The sequence below is a fragment of the Aptenodytes forsteri genome, unplaced genomic scaffold (assembly GCF_000699145.1).
Source record: "Aptenodytes forsteri isolate BGI_AS27 unplaced genomic scaffold, ASM69914v1 Scaffold166, whole genome shotgun sequence".
Taxonomy (NCBI): Eukaryota; Metazoa; Chordata; class Aves; order Sphenisciformes; family Spheniscidae; genus Aptenodytes; species Aptenodytes forsteri.
In genome coordinates this window covers 6798265-6817967 of record NW_008796110.1, presented here as the reverse complement: position 1 = coordinate 6817967, position 19703 = coordinate 6798265, and the positions used below count along the sequence as shown (strand labels likewise).

General features: G+C 35.8%; 1 protein-coding gene across 1 annotated transcript; it reads left to right on the top strand.

Moving 5' to 3' along the window:
- Nucleotides 1-1790: 1790 nt before the first annotated feature.
- CAPZA2 (capping actin protein of muscle Z-line alpha subunit 2) lies at nucleotides 1791-19514 on the top strand. Its single transcript, XM_009286817.1, has 9 exons — nucleotides 1791-1899; nucleotides 3906-3957; nucleotides 4676-4739; nucleotides 5243-5449; nucleotides 6664-6743; nucleotides 9564-9642; nucleotides 13661-13732; nucleotides 16377-16439; nucleotides 17358-19514. The coding sequence occupies exons 1-9, from the start codon at nucleotides 1791-1793 to the stop codon at nucleotides 17496-17498; spliced, it is 867 nt and encodes a 288-aa protein (XP_009285092.1). The 3' UTR covers nucleotides 17499-19514.
- The last annotated feature ends 189 nt before the right edge of the window (nucleotides 19515-19703 follow it).

The window sequence follows — 19703 nt, the reverse complement described above, 5'->3', positions numbered from 1 at the left end:
TCCAAGTCATGCTTTCTTCTTATCTGGACAAGTGCTTTAATAAGCTGCCATAGAAGATGCTCTTGCCTCTCTGGGTCTCTTTTGAGAAGAGTAAACCCTGTGGCATTTATCTCAGTGTAATGCAAATTTATGTTTACGTGGAAAGAGGAGTTCCGATTTAGGTATTGGAGGCAGCAGATAAAGGCTGTCTGCAATCCAAAATGTAGCATTCAGTTTAGAAAGTTGGGAACTGACAGTCTGTCCATTTCCATTAGCCAGCTCTGAGTGGCTGTGTGCTGACTGTTCGTGAGCAGAAAGCTGCCTGGGCTAGTCATTTGGGATCTCACTGAGGTTTGAACACTGCTAATTAGGCAGCTAAGTGCGCTCTCAGGGCACGCTAAGCTTGAACCATCTCTCCTGGAGACTGTTGTCTGAAACTTGGGCCCTGTCAAGAACCTAGGGCCCGAGCACTGGCTGTACTGCTACCGCCGACTATAAAAGCTATTATTGTCAGTTCAAGAGCTCTAGCATGCTCTGACAGTTGTTTTGTAGTTTCAAATATATATGAATGTGTAAATGTATTCTTTTATTATTTTTAGGTATTTGTTAATGGAGTATGTGCTTCTCAAACACCTTAATTTCAAACAGGAAGCCCAGAGAGTGCAAACACTGAATCTCCCAGCTCTTTATTCCATAGAAACATAACTGAAGGTGTTAGAAATGGGAACTATGGTTCAGATAGTATCCTGTATTTGAATAGCGACATCGTATCAAGGATGCAAGAGAGCTTTGGCTCCTGAACTTAGGTAACTGTAAAGTGTGAAGGATAGGAACTTTTGTCAGGTTAAGTTAGGAAACCAACTTTAATTTTTATAATGGGTGCCCTTAACAGTTTAAGGGGGAAAGAAGAATGAATGAAAGCAAGTCTGCTGAGTGACATTCTACAAGTAAGGTAATAGTTGAAAAGTTTTAAGGTTGCTTCACATCAAAAAAAGCACTTTTGTTTTCCTTTTGCAAGCACATGTGTCCACAGCTGTGCAGTGAACCAGTTCAGTGAACTGGTCTGAAAAAAAAGAAAAATAACCTTTCTAATTTTGCTCACTGTGCAGTTGTACAAGTGCTTGTGCAAGCAGAAGGAGGGAGAAAGCCAGGGCAGGTGCATGAACTTTTAGTGGATGTACTGGCTTATACTGAGTTTTGTCTGCAAGAAGTTGTGGCTGAAGGCAATTGCTCAAATACTTGCATTAAAGAAGTTCTCAAGGTGTTTTTTTAAACTTTATCTGCAGATACTGTGGTACTAAGAGGCCTTACAGGTAGAAGCAGGTGAAATTACATGCTTTAGTACGCTTTACTACGCAAGTCGTTTTAAGCTTACGTAATCTATTGATTACTGTCTAGCTGTGGGCCTTTTGGAAACTTTAGAACCATAGGATGTGTAGTAAAATTAGAGGAGAAGCTTTGAAGATTGAATGTATCTTCATCATGTTTTTTGGCTCTCTTGGAATGTGTTTCGATTCCCAGACATCCATGGTCTGAAAGTTGAAATAGATTGTGAATATATTATGGATCTTGTTATATTAATCCCTTTCTTTTTGTCAGTAATATAAAACATGAGTGACTCGATTTCTCTATCTGATTCCATCATATATAATCTCCTCTATTCTGTTTGAAGAGGTGGAACTTTATATTCTGTGTTTCTAACAAAGTTGGAGTAGTTTAAATAATGTGAACAAGTATATGAAACAGTGGGAGTTGTATAGCTTCACGTCTGGGTATTAAAGCTATACAATGCATGATTGGTTTGAATAGGAATGAATACAAGTATATACAACCACATAATTGTTTTTGTATTTAAGGTGCGTATAGCAGCAAAATTCATAATTCATGCTCCTCCTGGGGAATTCAATGAGGTGTTCAATGGTAAGTATGTGTCTGCTCTGTCCTTTCATTTAAGGCATCTATATCCAAAATTGTATTGCCAATTACTCTCCTGAATTTCATGTAGCTTATATTTTAGCAGCTCACTTGCTGTAAGAGCTGGTTTTGTAGCTTGGCATAATAAGCTTTGCAGTCACAAGACAGCTTGGAGTTTAAATGCAAAAGGAGGAAAGTACCACTTTTCTTTGTGATGTGAGAATGAGCTTTCTTTCTGTTTTTAATCGGTCATGAATTAACAGTTGCTAGGGTATTTGTTTAGAAGACACATGTACTCTTTTTTTTTTTCAGTCTTTGATAGGCAATTACATTTTTCGACAGAGATTAAACTAGCTGAAATTGAAATGGTCTTTTTTTAAAGAAGGAATATAATTACAGATACTTAACCTTGAATATACAAAGGACTACTGCTTAATGCCAGTTGTGGAAAGAATATTAATCTTCTCCAAGCATTTTTAACCCTTAAATTCTGGGCACATTTCATTTTACTGAGTATTGGTAAGATGAAAGGAAACTTGAAATTAGCTTCTCTCAACTATTGTTGCCTGAACTTTACCTAAGATGTTATTTTTGTTTAAAAATTGTTTTGTTTGTCGTGCATCAAGATACACGGGCATACATACCATGCAAGAAGGCATACGTTTTGTAGCTGGAGCTTACAAATAGCTCTGGTGCTATTTAAGTAAAGAAGTAGGTTTAGTATACTGAACTTTTAGTCAGTGTCAGGCTAGAGAGAACTTAAATTTGTTAAAGAATGTAATGTTTTTAGAAGTACTTCAGTTAAATTGTGACCAGCTGATTATTATTTAAACTTAGCTTGTACTGCATTTGTGAAACAAACTGTTGGTGAGCAGCTCATTAACCCAGCTCCCTGAAGGTTAATACAATTTCTTATAGCAGTACTGCTATAAACTTTATTGTTAAGCTAGTTCATAGTTGCAACTACCTGCTCAATAACAGAGTATAATATGTTTGAAAACACATAACAAAACATTTGATCATAAATGCATGACCAGTGTTCAATGAGCTTCAGACTGACTTAAAAAAAAAAGAGCTTTAAATTCCAATTCTGTAAATTGTGATTTTGTTTGTTTGGTTTGGCGTGGGGTTTTTTGGGTTTGTGGGGTTGGGTTTTTTTTTGTTTCAGGTGTTTTGTTTTTTGGGTTTTGGGTTTGTGGGGTTGGGTTTTTTTTTGTTTCAGGTGGTTTTGTGTTTTGATTTGGTTTTTATTGGGGGGGGGGTTTTAAAGAAAAAATATTCCAATATTTTCCGATTTTTTTTCACTTGTATCTTGGGAATCTTTAGAAGAGTTTAAAATGTTGTAGTGAGACTAATGATCAGTTAGTTTATGATCAGTGCATTAAATTGTTATTAAAATACTGCCTAGTAAATAATAAGGCAGTAAATCAAGTACATAAATGACAATTTACTGCATAGTAAATAAGTCATTCTGAGGAGAGCATTGACTTTATTCTATATTCATATGTTTCTTGTATGATGGTAGAAGAAATGGTATTGTGATATATTGTGCTCTGACTACTAAGTGTCATTAAGGAACAAAGAGCAAAAATGGTAAGGCTTAAAGAAAAAAGTACAACACATACCATATTAGTGTCATCAAAATACAGTAACCACTGTCATCAATACAGTGTGACGACTTTGGTAGTTTACATCTTAAAAGTGAACTCAGTTGAATCCTATGCTGTTCTCAATTCTCTAAAAACTGGTTTGACAGATTCCTAGAGCTGTCACACAGCCTGTAGAATATGGCTTGTATCTGCTTACCAGATTGTGTTGGAAGGGATCCATTTCCTTCTTGTTTTGTTCAGTCAAAATTATGAAAAATGAAGCAATAAGTATCCTACCTAGTAATCTGTATGGGTATGGGGAGGTTTGTTTTTTTGTTTTGTACAGTCTGTTGACATTTGTTATGTGACTGAAACAAGTTTCTGAGTTAACTGTACTTTTATGTTGTAAATATCTCTTTTCAGATGTTCGATTGCTGCTTAATAATGACAATCTTCTCAGGGAAGGAGCAGCCCAGTAAGTACCAGATGCCACATACTCAGTTGCATGAAAGCAAGATGTTTTTCAGTAAGACTTTTACTGTCAGTAAGTGATTCATTTAAAAAGATGTGTGCGTGGCAAGTAAAACCCTATTATGTGTGTTGTGCATCTTTGATCAAGATTAAATTCTTGGCAGAGGAGAGATCTGTATTGTATCCTAATGATTAGAGCAACTGTTTTGGAAATGGGTGACCTGGATTTTGGAACTAGTCTCCACCTTTTTGGATTTCATTTTCTGTTTCTTGGTACATGTTATAGGCACTGAACATCTGTAAGATACTGCTTCCTTAGACCCTACTTTTATATCAAAACATTACGCCTACTGTTTTTTATGCCAAAATTAGTTTCATCTGTAAGAACGGAGATGTCTGGCTTAGTAGGTTGGATCCCTGTGGAATTTAAACTTTATCTGTTCCTCCAGTTTCTGTGGGTTGCTGTAAAGCTTATGTGTTTGTCTATGTCAAGTTACTTTTGGACATAAATCACTGTGTAATGGTGGTTGGAATCTGTAATATGAGCACTGAATGAACCAAGGTGATTCCAAGAACTTGGGCTTGCTAGATAATGAAGCATTGATATAACTTTTTTTAATGCATCGTTACCCAGATTATTAGCTATTATTTAAATCTCTCACAGCTACTAAGGAAAAAGACTGTGCTTGATGCAGGCTTTTGGTGTTTTTTTTCTCTTGTAGTGCATTTGCACAGTACAACTTGGACCAGTTTACTCCAGTAAAAATTGACGGTTACGATGAACAGGTATGAATACAATGAAATACTTGCAATGTTCCTTAAACTGTTAAAGATGTTCTGATATTGGAACATTCTTGGCAAGAAAATGAAAAGAAATGCATCTTCCCTGCCAAAATACAGAGATTATGGCCCTCCAATAGTACCAGTTCCATAAGCTGATCATTTAGGGCATCTAAAGAGCTTGAAATTTCATTCTGTGGTGTTGTCCTGAATTCAGTCAGACCTGATTTGGAGCTGTAGAAACAATTTGCTCCATCTTTAGTACTAGAAAACATGAAATTCTATATTGCATTGTTTGTTGCAGTAAGAGGGTAAGATTCAGGATATTTTTTTCTGAGTCAGTTTGTCATGTTAGCCTTGTCCTCTCTTGCTATATGCATGTTTTGTCTAAAATGTGAGTCTTTGGATAGGAGTAAGCTCCAGTTAAATGTAGGATATAATTAGGTTTGACATGGTATTTTTTTCTTTATTCAATAGCAAATGTTATTAACTAAAATTTTATAATACAGGTTTTGATAACAGAACATGGTGATTTGGGAAATGGAAAATTTTTGGATCCCAAGAACAAGATTTCTTTTAAATTTGATCACTTAAGAAAGGAGGCTACTGATCCTAGACCCCACGAAGTTGAAAATGCCATAGAATCCTGGAGAAATTCAGTTGAAACAGCAATGAAAGCATATGTGAAAGAACACTACCCAAATGGTGTCTGCACAGTAAGTACTAAATTATATAACCACTATACCACTATAGATAGAAATTTAAAATAAAAGTGTAACTCTTTGTAAACCAGGAAGATAGGCAGTTTCAACTGTAAAGAATTTAGTCCTATCAAGGGTTCACGCAGGGAAATAAGGGAAAGCTTCAGAAGTTTAATATTTCAGCTATTGGAAGCCATTGCTAGTGGGTGGTTACTGCAGGTCATAGTGAAGACTTAACTCCCAGTTCTGAAGAATTTTTATTTAAATTTCTTAAAGCATTAAGACTTTCTGTAGACTACTGCAGGTTGATCCCGTTGATCGTGGCTACCTGGCTGGCTACTTTAAAAAAAAAAAAAAAAAACCATAAGAAACAAATTTCTTTCTTGGCTTTACAAATGTCTGCTTTGGCTTGGTTTACTGACAAAACTGTCAGTAAAACTGTTTTCTCTCCATCACATCTCCGATATATCGAAGTGCTATATTCTTACCACTAGAATCACTGGGTTCTGATGGCTTCTTAAAATAAAACCTCTCACTCTGGACCAAAATAGCATTCATTTGCTGTTAGGAGCCCTGTGACCATTTGAAGTTCAGCAAACTGATCTAACGGTAGCTGTTCTGTGCTTTGTATTAACCTGATGGAAAAATTAACTGGCAAAAAAAAAAAATCAGTTGCTGAGTTAACAAATTGAATTGGATTCTCAGGCAGTCAGATGAGTCCCACCTTCTGTAAAAGAAACCAGATTGCATGTTCATTGAGATCCTTTTTAGTAGTATTTGATTTCAGGGGGATAAAGCAGAACAGAAGACCAAAACCACACTTTTAATCACCTTTTTGCTAGTCTATAAAGGCTTAAATCATCATTTAGTTGTAGAATAACTGGTACCTGAAACCCAGCTGGTAATATATATTGTCAGAGCAGTCACTGCTATAGGCTTAAAATTCCTATAGTTGCAGAAAAATCAGTTCCCAGTACATAAAATTTCAGTTAAGATGCTTGATTTTCAGATTTTCTAATCTTAATTTTTTCTGCATTGTAATAGATACATAATATTTAGTACATGAAACATAAAAGTAAGAACCATAGTGGTTATAAAATTACATTTTACAGTTTATGTAACGATAAAAGAACTAGATATCTCTAAGCAGTTTGAGCAAGACAGATACTGAAACTTTAACTCTGGTTTTTTTGGGTTTGTTTTTTTTTTGTTTTTCCTTTCTAATTAAGGTGTATGGTAAAACAATTGATGGACAGCAGACCATTATTGCATGCATAGAGAGCCATCAGTTCCAAGCAAAAAATTTTTGGTAAGTTTCTGTATGGATACAAATACAGTAAAATACAGTAAACTGAATAACTGCACTAGTGCCATTACGCTGATAATCCTTAGTTCAGCGAAGGAGGTGCATGCACATCTTGCATTTGACTTTTTTTCTACCTCCACGCCACCCCAAGTTTTTCTGCCGAAACTATGTAGAAATCTCTTCCTTTGTGGTAAGTAAAATGGCAGACTGCACATCTGCATCTCCTTTGCAGAACTCTGGGAACTTCGTAAGATTCTTCATGACTCTTCCAGTTTATCACACCAGCACCAATACCCATGCCTGTGCTCCCTCACACAGTTGCTTCTGCTTGTGTTGCTTCCTTTGTGACTGACAGACTGAAACCAGCTCCTTCTAGTTTGCATGTCTTGGAGAAAGGAGGTGACCAAAGATTAATTTACTGTAGGACTTGAATCATTAATTTTTGGGTGAGGTAGATAAAGGTCATCTTGGATGAAATGAACTCTTATAAACTGCAAGTTGACAAACTCCCCCCCCCCCCCCCCCCGTGCTTGGTTGAAAGATGTTTTCCACAGTCTGGAGTGAACTTTGGATAGCTCCTTGCAGGAAACTGGCCAGACTTGAGATAAATATCACAGTATTGGAATTGGGTTAAGGAAGTATCTCCTAAAGATAGCTAATATATGCAGTTGTCTGAAGAAATGTTTTTCATTATTATTTTATTTGCTATTTTGCATCTGCTTGAAATTATATTTAGCAGTCCCACGGGTAATGAATGGAAGTGCAGAAATTTGTTTTCTGATGCTGAAGGTGAATATTACATATGCATAGTAATTTCAGCGTGTGTCTGTATCAGTTAAATGATTTGCCCAGTATACTGTTCCATAGACTTTAATTGAATTTGCACGGTTAATACATAATTTTTCCTACTGACTTAAACTTGACTAGTTAAGTCTGTGTGTTTTACATCAGTATGAAAAGTAACTTGAAATAATGCTGATTTTCTTTTTAGTTTGGAAGTATGAATGAATTTTGGTATTCCAAATAGTTACTTTAATATTATAGTCTTTATATTAAAGAGGAGGAACAGATATGCAACAACCTTTTATAGATGGAGAAAGTCTTTCTTGAAAGTTTTCTTTAATAAAGTTATGGTCAGACATCTATGCATAAATATTGACCATGTTTCTAAGAGTTTTACAGGGGGATAGTCAGACTAACTCTTGTTCTTAGCAAGTTTTAATAAATGCATATTGGTTTGGGGGATTTGGGGATGGAGGAATAAATTCAAAGTTAACCAGGGTCCTCAGTTATCCAGCTGTATGTCTGGATATCCAGCCCAAGCCACAGCCAGTATTTATTCTCAAGGTGTCCCAGCTTTTTAGGCATTTGGAAGGCTGGCAACCTACTGTGAAAGCAAGTTTGTCGGACGATAGAAAACCTATACATGCTAAACAAAAATGTTCTATGAATTTCTGAAATACTATCAACATAGTAGGATAGATGGTTTATTAAAGAATGTGAAGGAAAAGGAAGGACAGTTAATCTCTTGTAAAACATCTTAAGTCAGCAGAGGTGAATAAAGTAATGACACATTTTTAACTTAGAGCATTTCCTACAGAAGGATCCTTCTGAACTTGAACTGTTTTCTTGGAATAGCATCTTAACGTCAAGGACCACAAAGTGACTAAGAAGCAAACAAATCTGTTGGCTAGTCATTGAATCCCATGCATCTAAAAACTAATATTGTACCTAAAATGTAGTTCAGCACGTAAGCTTTCTTATAACTAATGGGTTGGCCTTAAGGCTACCAGTAATATTAGTATCACTGAGTTGGGTGACCCTTGCAGTTTTCATAGAGATGCCAACAAGCTTCTGAATTGCCTTAGTCTGAATTTTCAGTGATAATCTATAATTTGGATATTGTCTGAAATAACTCAATTATAAAGCCATTGGTTATTAATGTTGTTAGTATCTAAGATGTGTCAATATAGATCCGTTAGTAGGTGTTAATCTTAAAGTCTTTATCCCTTTCTCTCCCCTTGTTGAATGTACTGGAATCTACACCTAACATTAGTAGGATTGGAACTCATAGTATCAACTTTCTTTCCTTCTTTAAGTGCAAAGGAGAAATCGAGAGACAGCCACAGTGCATTCTTAATATAGCTCTAATGTACTAACCTTCTAATCCACTAACCTCGTAACTAAATAAGAAAATGTCTAGTCTACAGGAAAGAAATCAGGCGAAACTACAATCTCCCCATACTGTTTTCCAGATGTTTGAAACTCCCTTTAAGCAATTTGGCAAGGATATTGAATTTGTGGAAGGAAACTGGAAGGAAATAGTTGTCCTGGAACAGAAATGCTAGAAGAGCTGAAAGGCCTAGTTACAGTTCAGCATAGCGGAAAGTCTTGCTACTTTAATATTCCCTCCATTCAGGTTTTCCATAGCCTGATGTGAAGTGTGGCTTCAGCTGATCCAGCAAGTCGTCCAGGTCCCGGAAACAAAATATTGACTATATATACTTAGTTATTAATAAAGGAGGGAAAGACCATTGGAGGCTTTAGGTATTTTCAGAAGTTAAGTCCTATTGTTAAAAGGTCCTTGCTAATAAATCTCCTTGGTCCACATCCAAAACCAAGGGTAAATATTTTGGGAAACTGTTCTCTTCTGAACTGGTTACAGGGCTGAATCTTTAGGGAAAGATTTTGTGCATGTGTAGTTGCACAGCATATTTCATTCTCTGTTTTCCTTTGACTATCAGTTGTATGTTGTGGTTTGGGGGTTGGTTTTTTTCTTTAACCAGTGGGGTGACATCTGATTTCTAATTTATTTTTTTAAAGGAATGGCCGTTGGAGGTCAGAATGGAAGTTTACAATCACCCCTTCAACCACTCAAGTGGCTGGCATCTTGAAAATTCAGGTATGCTTATCTCAAACTGTGTCCTGATCAGTAAAGTCTCCGGTTATTATCAAGGGAGACTCAGGCCAGTGTATTAAGTATTCTAAGAGAATTTGGTGACCCAATAAGCAAAGCAGAAATGCCCATTCAGTTAAGTGTTAGTGACTTAATTGCATATTTACCTAATCCTTACAAACATAAAATATGTGTTTAATCTAATGATTTAGAAGACTTCAGAAGGTGTATTCACCTCAGCTAGACATATACCTTTGTGGTTTCTTGTTTCTTGAATTTGCGGTTGCACAAGCCTTTCCTGAGGGTAGGCCCTTTCTGAAGTAGAACTTTTTTTCTTTTTAACTGATAATAGCAGGTTTTTTTGTTACCCACCCTATTGTTCAGAAAGGTGGGAGCCTTTGGTTTCAGTCATTCCACCATCTGAAATTTTTGAATCCACGTCTCCTTCATTCAGAATTTGCCCTTCCTGTTGGCTTTAGGGCATTCAGAAAGGAAATACTGTCCAAGCAGGAATGCAGAAATCTTGAGACCAAAGGAAGTCTGACTGTCATGTGGTAGGCAGGGGGACTTGACTTCGTGGATTGGTTCCCTGGAATGTGTGCACATATTTTGCAGGAGTTCATTAAAACAATTCTGGGATCAGGCACTAGAAGCTTAGTGCAGTCTGGCTTTCAGTAGTACTTTGTCTGGTAAAAAAATAATAGAGTCAAATTCCCTTCTCCTGCTCTTTTGTGCCCCCATGAGTTTTGCACTTCCTTACTGCTCAGTGACTTGACTTCAGAAGGAACATGCAATGGAATGTTTTTCTAGCCATAGCCTGAGACTTGGGATGTTATTTTAGGATGCGGTAGATGTGTTCAGATCCACCCAAGCAGGGGGCCTGAATCTGATTTCCTATTCTGGGGCAAATTCTGTAACAACTGGAATGATAGTCAAAATGTGGACAGCCATTATTATGTTGTCAGATCAAGATGGTCACGGTAAGCACCCTTAACTTCTAGGTTTCTCAACTCTAGGTTTCTTAGACTCTGCCAAAGTAAACTGTCACTTAAATCCAGCTTGCAGCAAAACAGGAGTTTTCTCCACAGCATATACTTTTGGTTAAATGCCTTAAGAGATTTTTCCAGAACAAGCAGGCAGGTGTCTACCTAATTCTGGGAAAGGTTAGCCCAGTAGCCTGGAAAATAGCCTGAATAGGGAATTTAGTCAGGTTTTAATTGGCATCTCAATTTGGGCACCAGCTGATTTTGTCTTATTACTATTTCACATAATTAATCAAGACATTATTTACATTAATTAAAGTCTGTGTTTTGGGGAGTGATGAAAAGTTTTACTACTTTTGCTTGTATAGGAACTACTTGTTTCACCAAGGAATTTTGAACTCAGTTTCAAATTTTTAGAAACTGTGTACAATTTCTTCAATGTATGTGGGAGTGCTCCCCCTTTCCCTCTCCAAACAACCAAAAAAGTGCTTTAATCTTTTTTAAAGGAGCAAAATAATTTTTTAGAATATGAACTCACGACAACATTAGTGAAATTTCAGTACTCTGAAATTTCAGTGTTATTTGCAGAATCTTTGACAGCAATACGGCTGGGGGGCCGTTTTTTTTTTAAACTTTTCAGTTGGGGAAAATTCCAGCATCACCTGCTGTCTTCAGGCATCTTCAGTATTTTTAAGGTCACTTGCACAATTTCTTCCTTTTTTAATTCTATTAATAAAATCTAATATAGGAGATACTCAACTGTCTTAATCTCTTCCATTGTTTAATTTTCTTTTAATTATATGTAAGGGGAAAACTGCAACAGCAGAGTCTTTTACTAAAACTAAGTCCCTGTGGTGCTTGACATGCTCCAACTGTGCATGGAAAACAACTGATAAGTGTACTGGTTACTATAATTTTATCTCTTAGATAATTTGTTATTCTCATCCCTCCTTAGTTAACCTTTCCAAGAGGTTCTGTTCATAAACATCATCCTTCTTGTAGTCTTCTGAACCCAGACCTAGCATTCTAGAAGGATGTCAGCAGTGAGGTATAGTACAGAACAGTTACTTCTCATATTTTGTATAAGATATAACACATCCCAGAATTAGATTTGACTCTTCATCCCTGTTAAGTTTTTAGGCCTGAGTGTTTGCCAAGAATGTGACTCAGTGAGACAGATAAGATGTTTGTGCCGATGTTGACCTCAGAGCACAGGGGAGGTTTGGGCCCTCTGCAGTGGATTGTGATGGAGAAGGGGGGAGACTTATACTTCTCTGTGTTCTGCTGTTTCATTGGGAGTTCTCAGAATTTTGCACTGAGTAAGCACTTCTCATCTTTTAGGAACTGGATTGAAAAAGGCTGGCAGAAGTTTCACCCAGCAATGTTTGATTTGAAAAGAAGCTTATTTTATGGTTAGGGTGATACCTGTCGTGGTTTAACCTCAGTCAGCAACTGAGCACCACACAGCCGCTTACTCACTCCCCCCACCTCCAGTAGGGTGGGGGAGAGAATCGGAAGAGTGAAAGTAAGAAAACTCATGGGTTGAGATAAAAAACAGTTTAATAATTGAAATAAAATAAAATACTAATAATAATAGCAAAAGTAATAATAATAATAATAATATAAGCAAGTGAGAGAAACTAAAAAGTCCTTGACTGGTGTAAGCACCACTTAGCAACAACTGAAACATCAGTGTGTTATCAACATTGTTCTCATCCTAAATCCAAAACACAGCACTGTACCAGCTACTAGGAAGAAAATTAACTCTATCCCAGCCGAAACCAAGGCAATACCTTTTCTTGAAAAAAGAGTATTTGACAGTAAGCAAAATAATAATGTAAGGTGAATCATAGGAAATAATGTCTTTCTCATATAGGAAGCCTTTCTTTTGCTTAGGTATTCTAGCTGTCTTACTCTGTGTCGTGTTTTCTCTATTGTTGTTTATAAAATTGAGGGTCTCTTGCACACATCATGATCATAATGTATATGAAATTATAGTATTGTGCATTAATCTCCAAATTAAAATGTTACCTTGCCTAATAGGGTGAGACACAAATTCTTCAATTCCTCATAACATCAGCCACATTGACTATGTTGACTTTATCAAAATTGTAGAAAATCTTTAAAGACACAGGCTTAAATGTCAATGAGCTGCATAACTCTTCTGTATAAGTTACTATGAATGATTTCATGTAACTTTATATATGCTTCCTATTTTTTAAGTTTTCCAACAGTTGCATTAGAAACTGAATGTTTCCAGATCCTTCTCAACTGAATTTAAAAGTACTAATGTTAGCTTGGGTAGAGTTTTTACTGGTCTACTCCTCCTGCAAAATAATCAAGGAAGCTGTTCTGTAGATATAACATTTCAAGAGTAAATAGACTTCATTCTGCTATCTAACCTTGGCAAACTTTGTCCCAAAGAGCTCCTTTGTCTACATAAATACCAGCTTTTGTTATGAGCCATATCTAATAGAGGAAAATATCAAAACCAGGCAGATCTAGAAAAGGAAGCTTACCGTTGCACTGTCCCTAGGAAACAGTTTGGGTGAAAAAAAACCAACTTCACAGTATCCTGAAGCCTTGTCAAAACTATTCTCATTTTAAATATATCTTCACCATTTCAAGAGTTTCTAGTAAGGTCACATAAATATATGCCGTCATCTTCATGATGTTAATCAAAACCTTGGTTTAGTGGTAGACTCGGCAGTGTTAGGTATACGGTTTGACTTGATGATCTTAAAGGTTTTTTCCAACCAGAATGATTCTATGATTCTAAACTTCTTTGCATGAAATACTACTTAAGGCATATCAACACAAAAATGTTTCCAGAGTAGCTTCTTTACTATTCTCCCTCAAAAATATTTAAATTCTACAACATTTTGGTTTTCCTATTTGTTTTTGTTGTTCTGTAACATTTTACGTGTGTTTTTGTTTGATTCATATAGGTTTGTTATGATAAATACAATACTTTGATTTTCCTTTATGTTGTTGGTCTGTAACATTTAATATGATGAGGCTCTTTGTTTAATTTTCTGTAGGTTCACTATTATGAAGATGGCAATGTTCAGCTGGTGAGCCATAAAGACATACAAGATTCTCTAACAGTGTCTGTAAGTAAACTTTGAAGTGTGTATATTGAAGTGACTTTTTAAATTAAAAAGAGAAGCAAGCTTAAAACTCAGAAGTTTGGAGGCTAGTTTGCTCTTCTGCATGAATGGGAATTAATGTTCTAATTTATAAATACTTTGTGTGTAATTTTTACTATTTTTACCTAACATGTAGTTTCTGTTTAAAAAAAGTTAGAAAAAAATTAAAATTAATGTATGCTTGCATGTGGCTTATATAAGCTAAATTAACTTTGATTGTAAATACTTAATTAGCTTGCTGTCAGTCTTTCTGCACTTCTGTTGTATTTAAACTTTGTTCTGCAGAGTGACCTATAGAATTAATTTTTGAATATCAAGGAGGTTTGAGTTATAATAACCCACTGAAGTAGTACAGTCTCCAGGAGATTGCCTCCTTTGCTCATTGGGAGAAGACCGGTATGCTAAAAATAGTAAACAAATGCTACCAGTTGAGAAGCAGTAGTGGGTATTCTCCCTTCATTTCCTCTCTCTCTGTAACTAGTGCTGTCAGCCTCTTGCTTTTCTGTACAAAAAGCCCTTTCAGAGATGCTTCAGCTTGAGAAGCATAACACACTTTATATTTAAAGCATAATTTTATTCAGTGTCTTTCCAAATGGATCATTATAGTAATGAAGAGCAGACAGTAGAAATAAAAATTGTTTGGAAATAGTACCAGATGTATCCTTTAAGAGTTGGTAATGTTGCAACATGAACAACTACTACTTTTGAAATAATGCTCTTGCCTACTGGAGATTGTGTTTATAAACAGTAAGATTGTCTGTTGGCGTGTTCTTCAATAAAACTTAAGCCAGTGCGGTTAAACTGGCAAAGGGAAATTGTAAAAGTGAACAGTAGAACTATTTTAATGATAATGACTAGTAGTGAGCAATTTGGCTCAAAAGCTCAATTCATCAATAAAGAACATTGTTTGTTAATATAAAGCAAGGCTTGTTGGTTCTTCAGTTGTAATAGCACCATAAAGAATGGGGGAGTGTGGTGCCAACTGATAACGCTTCTGAAGCTGTAGATATAAAATTACTTTTGACCCCCTAAGTGAAGGGGGGATCTGCTTAGTCTTTCATTCAACTAAGAGTTGCTTCAGGGAAGATTATGTGGAAGAAGTTCTTCTTTCAATAGCTTTTGCTTCACTTTCTATTGGGAAGAAACTTAATCCTGTTCTGCAATCTAGTAAAGCAGCAGAAGACTGATGAGTAGAAAACCATCTTTTACATAACTTTCCTACCTCCTGCTAGAACAAAAGCAAGTATGTTTCTAGTTACCAATTTTTTAGCCTTGGCTTTGAGCCTCATAGAGGGCAGAGGCTGTACAGGTTCTTATTTCACACAGAAGGAATGGGAGGTAGATTAAAAGGAGCCCCAACGACTCCTCTTTTTTTTTGTTTGGTAGAGAAAAAATTTTGTACCATCAATGGGCGCAACTGAAGTAAACGACTGGAGAGTTCTCTTGTTGCTAGAGCTATGAATAATTTTGCTGAAGGTTACGTTCTTATCCCTAATTTCTCTCTGAGCCAAATAAGACCTCATACTCCTGAATTCTTCCTTTCATTAGCAGAGCCTTTGAAATCATTGCCTCAGTTCACTGAAAAGTCAAAACCCTTTCATTTCTTCTACTTGGTCTCTGCCTCCTCCTTCATCTCTTTCTGTGGTGTCCAGGAGCGCTTTCACAGCTGCTAGGTGGTTTCACTGAAACTCTGAACCAGTTGTAGTTGAAGCTGCCATAGCTTTCTCCCAGTCTTTGCCTCTGTAGGAACGAGGGATCATGTGGGGCAAGAACGCTCCTATCTTTCAACAGCTTCTGCAAAAGCACCCTTAGAAATGTTTCCAACGCCAAGTTGGAAGTTTTGAAATTCATGAACCCTCACTTCCTTCTTGAGACTTCTTTCAAGCACTTCAGCTAATTTGTCTCCAGATTGACTGACAGGTCATTTTTTGAAACAAACACACACTTGCATACTTAAAGATGAGGCCCAAAGCCAAGAAACTGTTTATCAGTCATGATGAAATTTGGACTTTGTGGTGTGTTGCACCCTCATTTTTGCAAGACGTACTTGGGGATGTTTTTAGAAGATCCGGTATATAAAGTCTAGTGTTTGCCTCAGCTTAGTCTCCAGATTCAGAATGTTTAGAGGTGAACAAATTTGTTTTGGTTTTTTGGTTGTAGTCTGCATACTTCTGGGTTAGCTGGTGTTCTTTTAAGTTTTCCTGAATTTGTACTGGAAATTTAACATTGATACTATTAATATCCATACTTTGCATGTTTTTAGAGACTTGTGTGTGTGCATTGTCATATTTCCAAATGCTGTTCTGTTCCATATGTCTTTTTATCATACCATAGAATTTTAAATTAAAATATTTTAATGAGCTTCATGGTAATCTTTATGCTTGTTGCAGTTGGACTGTTTATATTTTCTAAGATTATAATAATATAATAATAATGTAGCATATGCCTTTTGGATGAATGTTTTGTTCAGTTTTGGTTTAGCCTCTAAATGGTCATGTGTTCTCATGGGGTCTACCTGACATCTCTCATAACTACAAGGAAAAACATAATCCAACTGGTCGTAGAATCATGCTGTACATCAGACCTAATTCAAATGCTCTTTTTCTAGAATGAAGCCCAGACAGCGAAGGAATTTATAAAAATCGTAGAGGCTGCAGAAAATGAATATCAGGTATGTTGGAAACAAACACTGTATCCTTACTCACATGTATAACATTACCATATTCTTAACCAAAGCTAGTATTCTATAATTAGCAAGCTTTTGATATTAAGATAATGCAGTTCCATACAAATATGAATAGATTACATGCTGCTATTAACTGTATCCTTCCTTTCCGTACCTTCTGGTGATTGCACTTACCTACTTAATGTTACGTTAGAAGTCATTTTTTTGAGAGCAGAAAAGTCCCTAGCATGATCAAATATCGGCAATTCTGTTCTCGTTCAGTATTAGTGCATTCCTTAAGTGGAATTTTTGCACAGATTCTGTGCAGAGGTTACTCTGGTAGACAGCTTTGCTAAATATGAGGATTATCCATTTCAATTAGTTATTTTAAAGTTAGAAAAGTATAACTGTTCCAGATGTACGCTGTAGAAGTAGATTCGTGTTCATTTAGGTCTTGAACATAAGGTAAATTTCAGACACCATGTTCTGTCAGTTTTAAAAAAATGCTCTTTAATAATAAAAATTTACTAAGTGTGTATCATATGCATTATATTCAAGTTCATACAATGTTGTGGACTGACTACCATCCCCACAGGAAAAACAGTGGAAGACTTTGGTGTCTGGAATTAATGATGTATGAGCTAACGCTGATCAGCACTTTATTCATGCTGCTGATTAACCACACTGTGGTTTGCTGAAACACCTAGGCTACAGCCAGGTTTATTGCATCTGTCTCACTAATTTTCTTCCCATAGTTTCAGTCTGGATCTAACAGCTTTCCTTCATAAAATATTATTTTAATTTAGCATACTTTTATTAAGCCTGTTTAAGAGGTAACAGACTACTCAATCATTTAACTCTTTATATAACATCCTAGCCCTGTTCTTCATGCGTCTTTGTTTTGTATGACTTTGTGTTTAACAGACTGCTATCAGTGAGAATTATCAGACTATGTCGGACACTACTTTCAAGGCCTTACGTCGACAATTGCCAGTTACCCGCACCAAGATTGACTGGAACAAGATCCTTAGCTATAAGATTGGAAAAGAGATGCAGAATGCTTAAAGTGAACATTGCATGACTGGATCATTTTAGTGTCCTTGTATACAAATAAAAATTAATACAAAAAGTATCTGGAACTGTCAAATCACCCAGTCAGCATGGGCTTTTGCCATTGAAAATCACTGTAAGTAGTTTGGTTAGAGCACAAAGCTTAGCTAATTGACTTTTTTTCCTTTTTCTTTCTTTTCAGAGGGTTGCAACTTCAGTATAGCTGAGTATCTTCCTTTAGAGTTTCTGTTGTACCTTTATTTTTTTATAATGAAGAGACCATGCCTTTAGTTTTCAATTACACGTTAAGAACAGTTTGAAAAATATTTTTGCATACGATAACCCTTTCTCTTGCTTTCATGTGAAATGGACAACTTCCAAAATTTGCTGGATTCCTTGTCAGGATCAGTAATGTGCATTTCTAGGTCAAGGTCAACATGGAGTTAGCCATAGGTGCTGTTTTTGAAATCATCTATCCCTTCGTTGTATGTAAAATTGGGAAAAGCATTTTCTATATTGTTTAAACCTTTCAGAATACTTACTTAGCTAGCTCCGTGGTAACTAAATTTGTTTTTTAAAAGAAAAGGCCAAGGTCTAATGCTGTTTTAAGATTTTGAAATTAAATAAAAGTACTTATTTCAGAAATGCATTTAATGCTTTGTTCCTGACAATTACTTAAATGAGCTCAAACTCCATCTGCCCTTGAGGTTTTTTTATCATAAAGCCACAAATGTGTTATAACAAGGCATATTGTAATATACATAATCCTGTACTCATTATTATGTCTGTCAGTTTTTTCTTGGATTGAAATGTACTAAAATTCAATGTGACATTAAAATGCAAATTTTCTATTTATTTGAGTATCAGATTGCTTCCTGATATAGCCTATTTTTGGTGTTTCTATATATTTTTAAATACTGCTTAAAACAGCCACAAATTTGTGGTCTATTGGCTATGCTCAGTGTATTTGGAGATTGTTGTAATATCATCATGCACTGTTTCCATCTGCATTTAAGAAACATCTACATATGGAAGTCTACTTAAAACAGGTATCTTTTAGCTTCATATTGGCTACAGAGGATGGAAGAAATTACAAGACCAAAAATAACACATTTGTCTGGAGAATACTTTCCCTGTCTGAGATATCTCGTATTGAAAATGGACATCAGGTATCTAAAACCAGACTTCATTACAAATGCTGTATAGCACTTCTGCGAAATGCATAGATTTCATTTTTAATTGGATGAAAACCTGTTTTAAAATATGCTACCTAATTATATGCTTATGATGGAAAACTGAACAGCTTTTTTTAGAAAGCAGGTATTTATGCACACTCCTAAACCAGTAAAGCTTACACAAAGGTTTTATATCTTTGTTTACAGCATGATCCAATTAATTATCTTAAACTGTTAAGTTACAGCATAGCAAGAGAAAGAGTCTAGACTTGTACTAGGTATAAAAATGTACACACAAAGTAGTTTACTGTTTGAATTGTAATAGCAATACCCCTATGTTCTGTTCTTCAGTGCTGTCTTATAAAGGGGTATAGAATTAACTGCAGTTCTTGAAATTGCTGCTACTTTACAGTACTAAACTCTGTAGTAGAAGAATGGGATTTGTTCTACCACAGTCTTCCTGGAGAGTTGCCCTCTTAATTGTCTTCGTAGATCAGCTGTTGAACCGTGTTGTTCTTTAAAAGAAGGCTTATAAAAGCTGTATATGAGCTAATAACAGATGCTGAGTCACTGTCAAGTCAGTCTGTCAGTCTTAACTAAGATCTAAATACAAACCTTGTTTGAAGAATTTCTTCAACATATTTAAGAACGCGCTAAAAATAAGACAGTGAATGGACAGTTAGGAGAACTGTTAATGGGCAACAACAGCGCAAATAACTTTTCTAGCTGTTAGAATATTGCGTATGACCAGAATCAGCACTGGCGAAAAGTCAGAATGCTATTTTTCTTACCTGAAATAAAAAGCTAGTTTTAAATATATTCCTAATAAAGAGCTATTTTACTGTGAAGTACTCTATTACTGTGTTTCCCTCTCTGTTTATTCAGTCCTGTGATAGTCTTAATTCCCTATCTTCAAAGAATAGCATCCTACAGGTTCAATTCTACCAGTAGGGTGACGTAAGTAGATTTGTATTACTTATATTTCTTCCTGTTGTGTTAATTTTTAGTCTGTGAGATAATTTTACACCTTGAACATTAAATTTAT